General features: G+C 40.4%; 1 protein-coding gene across 4 annotated transcripts in view; it reads left to right on the top strand.

Annotated features, from left to right (window-relative positions):
* The window catches only part of ZNF654 (zinc finger protein 654), a 330,726-nt gene that overhangs the window by 21,486 nt on the left and 295,237 nt on the right, over positions 1–14,003 (top strand). For all 4 annotated transcript variants that reach the window (XM_078658097.1, XM_078658094.1, XM_078658095.1 and 1 more), the window contains exon 2: positions 10,635–10,780. In XM_078658097.1, coding sequence (XP_078514223.1) covers positions 10,635–10,780 — 146 coding nt within the window. The remainder of the gene's footprint in view (positions 1–10,634; positions 10,781–14,003) is intronic.

The following is a 14,003-nucleotide window of genomic DNA, read 5'->3' as shown; positions in this document are numbered from 1 at the left end:
AAGTTATTCTGGTCTTGGGTGTCTGAGGGTAAAAAAATGGATGCTAACCTGTGTAGGTCATCGACTGAATTTCTCTTGGTAAAAGCTGTGCCCTTACGAGAGCTATATTTGGACTCTATTACAGTTTCTTGGGATAGGGCCCTCTATTTCAAATTCAGGGTAGGTGTGCTTCCAGTGGGAACTGTGACTGCTAACTGGAAGGTTCCGGCACAGACTTCGCCCTATTGCCCTTGTTGTTCACACAGATTAGAGACTGTTCCCCATCTGCTGTTTGAATGTGTGGCCTATGCAGCACCCCGTAGTAGATGGCTGAAGCCACTCTTTAGAGCACTAGGGACTAGGTCACACCGGGAGGCCTTAGGAATTCTTAAAATGGACCCTTGCCCCCTGTTCGCTATTGCAATGGCTACATTTTTAGGCTGGGCTTGGCGCATTAGACTTAACAGACTTTCTTATCTTGTCTGAGCCCACCCTATATTGCTGTACTGTTTTATTGAGTCAAATGCCTAGAGTGTTCCATAGAGCTATGTATTTTGTACTGTTCACTTTTTTAACTGTTTTAATGTCTATGTAATGCTTTTAAGATATCAATTGAAATCGAAATAAAGCTACTAAACAAACAAAGTAACCGTCATCCACAATTTGTTGCATGCTTTTTCGGGTTTGACATCTTGACCACCGCAGGTCGGGTTGGGCTTGACCACTATAGTGGGAGCTTTTTGGATTTATTTTTTCTATTTTGTTATGGCTAAGGATTAGATGTATATTAAAAAATCGAGTTTATTAGATATTATTTCTGTAGGCATGATTTTATAAAGTTAACTGGGAAAACGTATATCACATATAACATTTCAACAGATGTAGACATTACAAAGTAGAACAAGCATTTGCAATGCAATAGGTCTCGCAATATTGAAAGTTTGAGCTATTGTGATTGCACATAATAATGCAACAGCAATAGTTAAAACTTTCAACAGGTATTTATAGTTCAAAAGTTTTATAGGTAAATTTATGAGAAGAGGGAATGGCGGACGTAAGGACTGGTGGGTAAACTGATGGCTGTGTAAACACTTAATGAACCTTCGTGTTCTTGGCAAGAAAGGAGGTGAAAGATTTTCTTGCAGGCGAGAGGATTAACAATTGGGAGGGGTCTCTGGCGGAAGCAGAGATAAACAACTGGGTATGGGCAACACTGATGAATAGATGAGGCATCAAAAGCCCGGACAATAAACGACTGGTTACGCTGATGTATTGAAAAGTAGAAAGATGCTGGACGAATGAGTTATTGGTTAAATTAGTAGATTAAGAAATGAATATACCGATTTAAAGACAAAGCAACCAACGTGCGACTAGCTGAACGGTGTTGGGCGCACTCCCTTCTAGAACTGAAAAACAAACATGCTGATAGATGGGCCATAAATTCCTGTCATTTGTTGCTGCCCACAGACACTCATGGGCCCTCGTCTCCTTGTTGGCAGGTGGAATGCACGCACCACTGACAGCCCCTCCCAATTGGCTGTCGCCCTCCCCGGTTGTGATACAGTTCACTCACAAGGCCTGAAAGCATTGAGCATTTGGGTAACAGTTCTCCTCAATATAAAAAAAAACTTTTGTATTCAATAATCCTTTACACCACCCAGCAACATGAGCACAACAATGTTCCCCTATGAAACACGTGTAAATCCACAATTCTAACTCCCTGAAAGGTTGTGGCCGCATACAAGAGGTTGGTTTTTTTCAGGGATATATATGTACGTCAATTAGAATATAGGTCTCAGTGCAAGTGGCGCAAGGCTCAACAACTCAGCTACATTACAAGGAAATGAATCCTAGATATTTGTCTGACTGAGGAAAAGTCGGTAAAATGCCCTCTTGCACCAGAAAATGATAACAGACTGAACCTGAAGTAAGCTGCCATGCCCACAATAAAAGATAGCCTCGTCGATGCCCTGCTGACAAGCTGTAGCACTCACCAGCACAGGGTTAACTTCCTGCCCCCACCGCCTAACTGGTTCCCACACTCGAAATCTCCCTGTGGCCTAGCACAGACAGCTTCTGTAGCCGCGCGAAACCGCCCCGGCCCCCATCATTTCAACCAGCTAAGGTCTATTCACACTAAAACAAGGATACAATAATAATAGACTACATGAAAGCTAAAGAAGTCCTTGGTTTAGATGAGCCTGATGTGGCAGACGGTTATTCAGAGGTGTAATGAGCTGTCTCTTTGATTTGTGCAACACTGACTAACAATTAAGGATCCACTGAATCCTGAAAATACTTATTTACTGTTCGCCACACCCGGATTTCCTTTCAGTGTCAGTCACCTTGCACTACACACACTCTCAGTAAGTGCGCTTTACATACATAATAAAATTAATAACAGCAAATACACTGCTCACTAGCGACACATATAAATTGCTACAGAATACTGACATGCACCACAAATGGAGACTTCACAATATAGGTAAAAACCAATGATCCATGCATGGCATACATAATCTAGCAGCAGTGCAAGTAGGGAGAGAAAAGTTGGAGAAATCCCCGTCTGCCAGATGCCTACAGACCAGCCAGGTCATACACGGTCCCCAAACAGTGCAATGAACATTAAAGGAGAAAACAGAGGAGGTAAGACCTTACTTGGTGAACCCCTGGCACTGAAGACATGTCACAGAACGAAATATGCAACATTGATCACATAAAGTACTAAAGCACTAAGTGACCAACCAGCAATACATTGTCCCAGAGCAGGTCTCCATCAAGAGATCAACGCCCTATAGTAAGGACCAGGTCAGGCCTGGAACCTCTATCGGGCACAAATCCAGATAAATAACACTGACCGTGAGGAGGCTGTGCCGGAGGATGCTGGAAGATGAATTCTCCATGAGATCATTTCTCTTAAGGGTGCCATCGACATACTATGACTAAGCCAGTAGACATTTTATCATTGCTGGCAGAGCCAATCTTAATTGTAGCCCATGAATCGCATTAAATGGCAGAAAACAGATTCTGAGAATTTTATAGCAGCTAAATTCAAAGGGAGGGCTTCGAAAATTGGAAACGCCTTATGAGGGTCCCATACGGCGGTGTGTTCACGGAAGAACCAGAATCCAGTTTGCCAATATTATGTCTTGCATAGCGCTTTGATGTGAGCTCAAGATAAATGCTCAAATTGAACGATTCGATTTTGAAAGAATCACCTTTTAGGGATTACAGGGCAATATATTATTTGATTACTCTGAAGAAAGATGAGGGGACATGCATCCTAACTATATTTTCTGATACTTATTTTGATAGTATTGTCATCCCTTTCCTTTAAAATATATCTTACACGTTTTATGATGTGCTGCAAAAAACAATATGCATTTAATAGAAATACCTTAAGGATGTGAATATGAATTTGAAATGCATTCTTTTTCTAGGAAAGTGAAAAGAAAAGACTTCTGTAACCAGTAGCACAGCATGAGTGCCAGCAGTCACAATGCAAGCTGGGAAAATGGCCCCCTCTTGCTATCTATGCAGGAAAAGACAACCGCAACTGTAGTGCAGTGGACCCCTCACGTCTGTAGGTCCGGTTGTCACTACATTAAGGATAGCTACGCTGCGGTATGGCAACAGTCCACAAACGAAGTGAAACCCCTATGAAATGTCCAGAGATCCTAGTACACAACAAGGTGCATGAGAGATGGAGATTGTGACAGGGTAAAAGTCATCTGTGCTCTCTCCAGTGCTGAAAAAGACAGATGCTGATTAAGTTATCATTAAGTATTATCAGCCCATATCTTGCCCATCAATTGTTCTTTTTGCATTTAATTTATCATTAATGAGAAGAGTAAATAAAAGCACGGCGTGTGAGAACTGCCTTTTGACAATTTAATTTCCTTGTTTTTACTTATTAAAACGGTGTTGGCAAATAAAGATTTTTAGGTCATGCTAACTGTCAACACAGTCAGGCCGGTGCCTGGTAACCATGGTGTTCAAGAGCGGGTACGCAGCGCTTCTGTGGATTATCCATGGGAATGAGAGAGGTGACTGCCTTTCACTGCTACTCTGATGCTGCGGCTCGCGCTCTCTGCTAAACAATGGGGCCGGGGAGGCAGCAGGGACTGAAGGCACGGGCTTCCGTCAGTGGAGGTCGGTGGGCACCTGGGGAGGAACGGCAGGGTATGCGCGGTACAACGAGGCAACGGACCCCCCCCAACGCACACTGGGGTAGGAGGTGACTGCCTTCATTTCGCTGCTCCTCTGCTGAGGCAGCTCGCGCTCTCCTCTCTGCTAAACGACGGGGCCGGGTAGGCAGCAGGGACTGAAGGCACTGGCTTCTTCTGTCAGCGGAGGTGGATGAGCACCAATGTGAGTACCGAGGGAGGAACGGCAGGGTACACGTGGTACAACGAGGCGAAGGAACCTCCCCTCGCACACAGGCCTTTCCTAAGAGACACAACATGGTGTGGACCTAGCAAGGTGGCAAGCTTGGGGGCACTACCCGGGGAAGACTGGCGCCAGGATAGTGAAAGAATAAAGTTTCACCGGAGCTCAAGTGCATGAGCCAACGACTGGTCAATCGAACACAACTGATTCTCTCTAAATTTAAAAGCAGAAACTAGCTGCTCTCGCACGCACGACGAGTGGTGCATGTGCCACTGCAACCCATATGCTTTCAATTATCGCGCCTGTGTCTGGGCACGATAATTGTAACCACATGGCCTATTGGTACCAATAGGCCATGGGCGGAACAATGCACCTGCCTTTGGCCAAATGCGTTGCAGTCTTTCATAAAAAGACGCATGCAAAGGCCAATGGGGTAGCACAAAAGGAATCGCACGAGCGTGTGCAATTCCTAGGTCAGTGCTGAATCCCCCTTTTTTAACCACTAAATGTCTTGTGATGTGCACCGCTAGGCGCGAGACCTAAAAACATGTGATATTTTCATTTGTGCCCGCTGTTGTATATGCTCCCCACTTTTATTGGCTACTATTCTTATAGGGTAGGTAGAGAGAGTACCGCCCAGTGGTGCTACATCAGTCAGCGGACCGGGACATCAGTTATGTGCCTTGCCCCCTCACTGGCCAGTTAACTTTCTAAATATCAAAGAGGGGATTTTGAGGTCCTAAAAAAAGTCTTGTGACTCATTGAGCATTTAAAAAGAGGCTGAAACAGGTCGCTGTACCGGGGTGGAAGAATTAATTAATTCCAGAAGCATCCAAAAAACAGTTGTTCTAATTGTGCCTACAAAATTATAACTAATAAAGCCAATTTTTCCTAAGGGACTTTTTATTTACATATATCTACCCCCAGCCATTTAAAAAGCAACAAAAACCTTAAATCCAAAGAGCTCTCACCAAGTGGCCGAGTTCATCCTAACTACCATAGTTGGGACATAGAGCCCGATGATGAAGCATGCCAATAAATAGTGCGTGAGGGCTACTTGTAAACAAAAGATGCCTTTTTGGAGAAAGAACATTATAATATTAATTTACCACTACGATTTTGTATAAAAAAAAGCTTGCTATACCTTGTGGCATGTTAACATAGTCAAAGTGACAGCAGGAAAGTATTGACAAAGTAATGTCAAATGAATGTGGACAAGTAAAAGCCTGCTGTCAGCATTGTCTTTGAGGATTAACAGAGGCTCAATAGAGGTCCAATGTTGAGACTTTAGGAAGTTTCACAAGCTTTGCTGCATGATTCTGGATATTGGTGCTATTTATAATTTTTTTGTTGAGCAAGTGATGAGACATATACTGATCGAAGCAGTAAGTAATGATAATGGGCCTGGTTCCTTGCCCAGATAGCTTGTGTACCTAACATATTATTTTTGCTGATTGTTAATTCTAATGAAGGCGAGGACCAAACGTTTTCTATTTTGTATGACTGGCACCAGTGCAGTTCTTATTCCATGTTAGTGTGAAATGGGGAGCTGTGTGCATACTTTGTTGCTTCTCATCTGCTGTGTCATGATAGCGCCTGGCTGTCTGTGTGCAACATCCCCAACACTGTTGAGCTTTAGTTCAAAACTGCTTATTCTGTTGGCAAAAGGCCTGGTGGAACCTGTACTCAAGGTGTTTAACTTATGTATCTTATCTTTTGTAAAATAGCTCTGCTCTGCTTATGGCATTCCGAGTTATTCTCCCAAGGAGAAAAATTTTAGCTGAATAAAAAAATTCTTAAAAGTGTGCTGATTGGATGAAGGTTTACAAATGCTCTTTTTATCTTTTTCATTTTGCTACATTGCTCTCTGTAAAAGATATTTTTCAGGTTGGTCATGTCGGCACTCACAATTAAAGCAAACACTGTAAAGTAACTCATGCATGCAAGAGACGAGTGCTCTTGACTTGTTAATTTATTGTATTAACATGTTCCAATTTGTCATGTAGATTTCATAAACTTTCAGTGTGAACAGTTGCATGGAATTTCATCTTCTTTAACATATGGTCAGCCAACATGTGATTTGTCCTATTTAGACTGTACTTTTATCAAGCCAGATTGTAAAGATGTGAGGCATCAATAGAGCCATAGAGGCGGACCGATGGTAGACGCGGTCAAGTATCTTGGGACTAATTTGGGTATGTGCGGATAGGATCAAATTACAGGGTCTACTCCTCTGTAAGGTCTTTCGTAAAAGCAAATCATCTTGTCACAGGGATTGTATCTCAGGAGAGCCAATAAGATCTTTTTCTTGGTATTAAGCCAGCGCACAAAACAAGCCAGTACTGGTGTACGTTCCAGTATTTGTTATACATTTTGTTTGGGAACAAGGTAGTTACTTTGGCGTGTACTTTTAAATCAATACTGTATCATACAAACTGATCTGTGCCTTAAATGCTGATATGCCATGACTTCAGTAAGTGCACTTTGGGTAATGTGCATTAAAAAGGAAACATTAGTCATGATGGGACACTTAAACGTTACACCATAGCTCAATATGGAATCCAGTTATGGTGATTATAATATGCTTCTGTATTATATATATTTGATGGTAGTTCCCCAAATTCCTTCAGGAAACACCACAATTTTAATAAATTGCTTCAAATGTTTACAGTCTGACTGATGGGTATGTTTATTCAACTCTTAACTGGACTTTGATGTTATGGGGATTTCATAACCTCTGATGTAAACATCACATTGAGCTATTAGGTGACTCACTTCACCTTTGCTCCTAGAAAAGATACAGCCACCATTTCGTCTATATGCAGGTACTTCCTTGACCGTTCCCAAAATAATTCTTAAACTAGGTGCCCCATCCAAACCCTCCTTAAATGTTTGACTCCGAATTCTGTGAGCTATTTCCTGATATATACCAACAAACATTGTTTGCAGGTCTAGTATCATTTGATTGCTTATTTTTGTTTTAAATTGGAAAACAATGAGAGCACAGGCTATAAATGGTTGATGAAGCTTTGGCTTGGAACTGACTTTTAAATTGTATTCTTACAGGGGGATTTGGGAGAAATGATAGATAAAAAAATGATATGCATTAGTTTGTTACCCATAACAACAACGGAATGCTGTATTATTGGCCCCCAGTCACTACATTGTACATTCCATTGTTATAATGTTTACACATAAGGTTGTTATTGAACTTTGAGACGGCAATTCCTGTAAAACAAATAATAGTTATACATTCTGATGGCGTCACTGTCCGATTTGGCGAAGTTTGGTTTAGCTCTTGAAAGGACGTATGATTTATGGGCAGCAAGAAGAAGGTGGCATTCTAAGAGATACCTAGTCTCTGCATCTTAAGAGAATTAGAGCTGTTCTCAGGGCAAACATAGAGATGCAGATTGCCCTATAATATGGTTGTTTGTACTGAAAAAGCAGTATTATAACTGTTGTCAAGTGCTCTGGGGCCCATTCGGGATATAGGGCATAAAGGACCAAAGAGTATTGGAAGGTATGTATTGTTTGAACGTGCTTCACCAGTAGCAGATTAAGCAGATGATTTGAACATTAGGGTAGGAATAATGAACATGACTTTTTAATGTAATGATTATTTCAAATTGAACATGCATTTTTGCATAAACATCTGCACATGCTTTGGAAGCAAACCTAAGCAGAGTAATTGGCCTGTGCAAATGAAATGTATGAATTACATGAAGAGGTTGTGAGCTGGCCTAGTGTCACATATCGCAGTAGTTAAGCAGGAGAAAATAACACTTTAACAGTGCAGAAGTCACAGCCTCACCATCATATTGCAGTAGTGATTACTTCTTGGAGAACAAGATGGAAAACTATGGCTTCGTGCAGGACAAATGATCCCGAAAGGGAAGTGCTTGCAGCTAAAATTGAAACCAAGCAACGCTACTCTCCACTTTAAGTGCGACAGAGGCAGGTTCAGAGGTGTGGGTCCCAGTGAACCGTCTGTTACGAGTGTGGATTTGGAGAAGTCCATTATGGCCTTTGTAGTTGGATCTGCCAGTTTTGCAGATGGAGCATAGAAAATTATTTTTAAGGCATCGTAAAGTAGCTTTGTTGCAAAGTACATTCTAGTAAGGCAGGATACTTTGAACGGAAATCCTTGCTTCAACTGGCTTTCTTTGGGGCTAGCTGCTGGGGCCTTCCGCTTGTTCAGGTTTTTTAATTGGTTGTCTTTTCCCAGCATTCTGACCTAGTTTCATTATTGGGAAGACCAGCTAAAAGGTTATTTCTTATTGATCAGTCTTACTCTTTGAGGGCCACATAGTTCTGTCTTTCTCTAACACTGTTATTGAAGTCCAAGTTATTTTTCCCAGTTAAAGTATGCTTGCTGCCTTTAAAGCTACGTAAAATAAAATGGTTTCAAAAGCAGGTGCAAAAAGAACAATTGATGGAAAGAATGCAGAACAATGTCATACATTCACCCCAGTACAGAGATCTGGGCCTAAATCCATCCTTTTTTTTGCTCCTGTGCCATTCCAGTTTAGACCCAGCCGTATGCAAATCAGTCTTGACCCTGTTCCCCACGGGAACAGGCCAGTCCGAACTGCCAGCCCAGGTCTTCCCTGGATGGGAAACAAGCATCCTACGACCGGTTTCAAACTATCACCCCATATCAGCCAGGCTAGCTTGACTCCTGTGGCATGGAGAGCACTGGACCCACGTCTTGGCATACCCGTCCCACTCGCGGTGACAAATGTAAAAAGAACCATTGCAGATTGTCCAGATAAATTCTTTTTTTTTTCATATCCATTTGAAAATAGTTCAGATAAAAGTTACTTATTTAATTATTTTGCTCTAAAAGAGCAGATACTTCATTATTTGGTTCCTTGTGCTGGAGCCAGCACTTCCACATCTGCGCCTTTATCTTCACCAGACAAATTCTAATGGTTGTGTAATGGATTGTTTGGCGATCCACATCAATGTAAATCTGTGTTTTGTTTGCAGTTGACTGGCACCTCCGACCTAAATTTGCGATATTCCGATAATAGGAATGATATAGAAGTTAGAAGAGCCTTGGGTTACTCTAAAGTCTACCAAGCTCTACTTTCCTGAATGTAGGATAGGGGACGTTTTGTTTATTTTCTGTCAGTTGAGACTAAAGCTGGTATCATTAGGATCCAGACACGAATAGAAAATAGACGATAGTATTGCATTGAAGGCTGCAGAGAGGACTAATAGAATGAATATGCATACATTGTTAGCCATACAAGGGCAACATACCTTCCTGTAAGCAATCATTTTCATTTGCATTATAGCTATTCATTTCTTCTCCACTATGCACAATGGAGTGATAGGTGATTGGTCAGCATCAGGATAGCCAAACTACAGCAGAAATAATGCTCAACACTGCTTCACAAAATAGGCAATTGTTACAGTTTATTTTGGGGTTTCTATGGAGTTTCTATAACTGCTGGTGAACTGATTTGCCCTGAAGTGCTGGCTGTTAGTGCAGAGCAAGACTCGAAAATATGCCTGTATGGCTGATGAGCAATATTTACAAGTTTAGAGTTAGGACCAGGAATGTGGTTGGTTTGGGATGGGTAGCATCTTGCAAACGGTTTTGAACACCCACAACACTTATGTTTGTAGGTATTCTCCATCAATTTGTAGGTCTTTTCCACTTGAAGAACGTGCAGAGTTACTCCTGATAGTTTTTAATAAGAGCCTTTCCATGGTTTGCAAGGTTGGGGGCCTCCCATAATTTATTGGGCATTGAATTGGATGTTAATATTTAATGTTCTTCTCGTCAAGCCAGTGTATTGTGTACTATTTACCAAAAGAGATCATAGAAATCACCTTTGATTGAGAAGCAAAAGGAGTGGCACTGCCTTCTAACCGTTGTAAAAATCACTAGCTTCACCTTTTTTCAGTTTGACATTCCTGCACATGCTGGTTTGCTCATTGCAATGGGAACAGCCTAGTGATGACTTTCTAGTGATTGAAAGTACAATTGGCAAGATTTACATTTTCCAGTGAATCTATATAGTCTATTCTTTTTTCCTTTCAGTACCAATATGTAGATCGCAAAATCCATTAAGCATGCTCAAGTGTCAGGCAATGTTAATGATTAATAGTTTTACATTCTATTTTCAGCCATAAATAAAGCAGAAGCAGTAGACATGTATGTAGTTGAGCTGATTGTAACTGTTACCAACTCCTTGAGTGATTTTGACTCTACAGTTTACTGATTGTTTTGTTTACTGTTTTTCTCAATTAAGGTGGTGCTCGAATATGCTGTGCGATGGCAAGTTCCTTTGCCTCAGCTGCAGGTTCTTCAAACTGCTCTTTGTTGCTTTACATCGGCCAGTGTGTCATACCCTCCTGAATGTGAGCACTTGCACAACGTTTTGAGTAGACTAGCTTTGTAAGTATACCTACCTTGGTCACCTCTTAGTTAACACTTTAATGTTTTCTAGTTAGGTACTATATGTCTAAGGTTATTTTAGCTGATATATATGGATGTATAAAATATGTTGCTGCTATTTCTAGATTTGTGCTTTCCCACCACATGAAAACCCATGCTTTCAACAAACTTTTTAATAAAGAGTGCAAATGGATTGTGTTATCAATTGTTACAGTCCTGTCTAAACTATTGGGGTATGCACCGTTATTTACTTAATAAAGTAAAACCAGGTTTGTTGGAGTTGGCTACAGAATTAGGTGTTGACCAGCCAGTATGTCATTTTGCAAGCTGCAAATGTACCCTGATATTTTCTAATGACTTAGTGTAGGTTATTCTACTGTATTTTGACGTTTTTGTTTCTCCTTGGGCTTATTCAATTTTACCCTCACTCTTACCCTTTCATGTGGAGAGCACAGGAGTCCATAGGTCAAATAAACATGAGTCAGTAACTCAATAAGTTTGCTTCAGTTTTTTGGGTTATTACCTCATTTACATTTTGTTATTTACAGAAGACGGTGCTCTAAGTATCTTCTTTTATTAAAATTACGGCCCAAAAGTCTTCTAAATGCCCCCGTTTTATATAATTTTATTGTATGAATCTCTCCAATTGGTGATCTAATAAATTAAATGGTAGGCAAGCCGTCAGTAATAGGTTTTAGAGTGACATGTCTTAGATTTTGTCACGACCCCATGAGGGGGCATAGCCCTGCATTTCCATTATTCACATGTACTCTTCATGTTGGTTTCATCTCCAACATTGCATGTTTTCTTCCTAACGTGGTTGCTTGTTTCCAAGTCTCTTTTAAAATTACGATATTTCCTCTTTTACAGTCAACGTTGTACGTTTTTGCCAAGGATGGATGGCTTTTAGTGTATCTGTTCTTCATGGTCCTGTCACAATACTGATAACATGGCATGCAGTATGATGGATTTCTCAAAGGATTGTTTCCACCCAGCTCGGTTTATTTTCAACCACATAGACCCATTGGTCTTATAATTTTATGCCAAGCTGTCCCACTGACCTCTTATTTTCTTAGCCTCTCCCAGGAATCCCACTCGTCACCTTGTAGACAAAGAATATGGGTAGCCCCAAATGACACAACAGTTCCTCAGATTTAATATGCATACAGTTGTTGCGCACAGTCTAAAACCTAGCATTGATGCAAAAACCAATTCAGTAGTGTTTACTGATGCCTTAAATATTAAATATACTATTGATTAGCATTTTAAGCGCTAAAGAATCTTGTATTGATTTTGTTTTCAAACCATAAACCGACCAGCCTTTGCAGGGAGCAAAGTAATTTTGTATGTGTCATCCACCTGTTCCACTAGTTTCCATCTAAATGTCAGATGATTGACACAAGAAATACTTTGTTATTCATTATAGTACACTACAGAACTACTAACAATGTGAAGTAGTAAGCATTTCTTTAAAATAAATAATAAATAAAAGCTTGCTGGCGCACCAGGAACATTTTCAAATAATTATAAATCAGACAGCTGTACACTTTGAAAATGCTGCATTTTGATTGGCTTCTAACTGGCCAAGACCGGCGCAGGAGATTTTAGCTAGTACCTGAGGCAGCCTTGTTACATTATCAAGCAGCATATCGCTACACCTTTTGCACAGAAGAGCTGCCTGTCAAGATTGAGTTCTGATAAAGGAAAGTCCACCTATCTCACAGATTGTACATCCGGTTGGAGATATGCTGCTGGAAAAGGCAGCATTAGAATCATTCCCTTTACAGTGGACTTAAGTAAGAATCTCTCATTAGCTATTTTTAACACTTTAAATGATTTAAATATTGTGATATAAATGGCGAAAAACGCATGATTTCCTCACATTTTTGTAACGGCTGTTTTGGAATTACTTTTATGCCTCATTGCTCTTTAACCTAACCTGCTCCATGGGGAAGATTGTACATTCAATAGTTTATGTTCTAGCAACATGGCATTCCGGTATGCCTCGCTTTGTCATGAATATTGGCACTCTAGATGTTCATTAGCGATCTGTGGTGAAGCTACAATAGAACTTTGGGAAATCGCCTGAGGCTGCCGTTGTACAATGTCGGACTTCACATGTACGCGAAAGGCAGTTTTGAGTTTATAGAAAATGTATCCTCATTTGCACTTCTGAAGTACTAACCATCATTTTCTTAAACATCATGAGAGAAAATGTTTTCTCTTAAAGGTTGTTCTACAACTTTTACCAGAGGATTAGCATTTTTCACAAGGTGAAATCACCTTGGGCTCACTACAATTCCTAACATTAGTATGACACCACTAATAAAGGAATTTATATTGTAAATCAAATCGCCTATCAATCTTTCTAAATGAGGCTGCAATTCTCAAAATCAGGCATTCACTCCAACAAATTATACTATAAAAAATAAAATAGCAGACCCTTCTTGACAACAACAAAAATTCTAAGGGTGAGCTTCTTGTGTTCTTCCACCAATATATTTGAATTAAAAATCCGTCAACTAACCATTTTGTGAATTTAACCTTAACTTTTAAGGTTCAATTTATAATAGCAATATTATCCGAGAGTAACATTCCTAGGCAGCTATTGACTGAGGTGGAGTAGAGCCCTTGGCTTTGCCTCTGGGTCCACAGATTCCACCATAGTCAATAACTGTCTGGCAGTGCCTTCCCCTTAGATAATATTGCTTAAATAGTATCCCGGACTTCCATCATCCATCTAAAAAATCATTGAAAAGTCAGCAACATTCCTGGATTGACCAGATGGTTTTAGATCCTTTTACCTCAAGCTGCTTCCTAACTTTGTCCCTGACTCACCAGCTTAAGGTGGCAACACCATCTGCCACTGTTTTTCCTACTCCTATACTATGTAAGGTGCAACTATGATCCTCTCACTTAAAATAGTATCTCATGAAAACACTTAAAATAATTCACTTACAGTGTGCTGGCACGGGAAATTAAAAAAAATACAGTGGTGTATCCTTAAGAAAATGTCTGCATGTTTCACTTCCTTGAACATTTGCATTTACATAATGACAAATCAATTTTTGCGCTCTCTATTCTCACTACCTCTTGTATGAGTTTAACAAAATACCACCTTTTCAGTTAATTTATAGATGGGGAATCCTCACTAAAAACTCAATGACAATGTCATGGTGCAATATTAGTCCAGAATTGGTAGTAAAGAAAGACCTTTGCTGCA

Source organism: Lissotriton helveticus, chromosome 8 (genome assembly GCF_964261635.1).
Source record: "Lissotriton helveticus chromosome 8, aLisHel1.1, whole genome shotgun sequence".
NCBI lineage: Eukaryota > Metazoa > Chordata > Amphibia > Caudata > Salamandridae > Lissotriton > Lissotriton helveticus.
The sequence above is the reverse complement of the archived record's forward strand: the minus strand, read 5'-3'. Positions and strand labels throughout refer to the sequence as shown.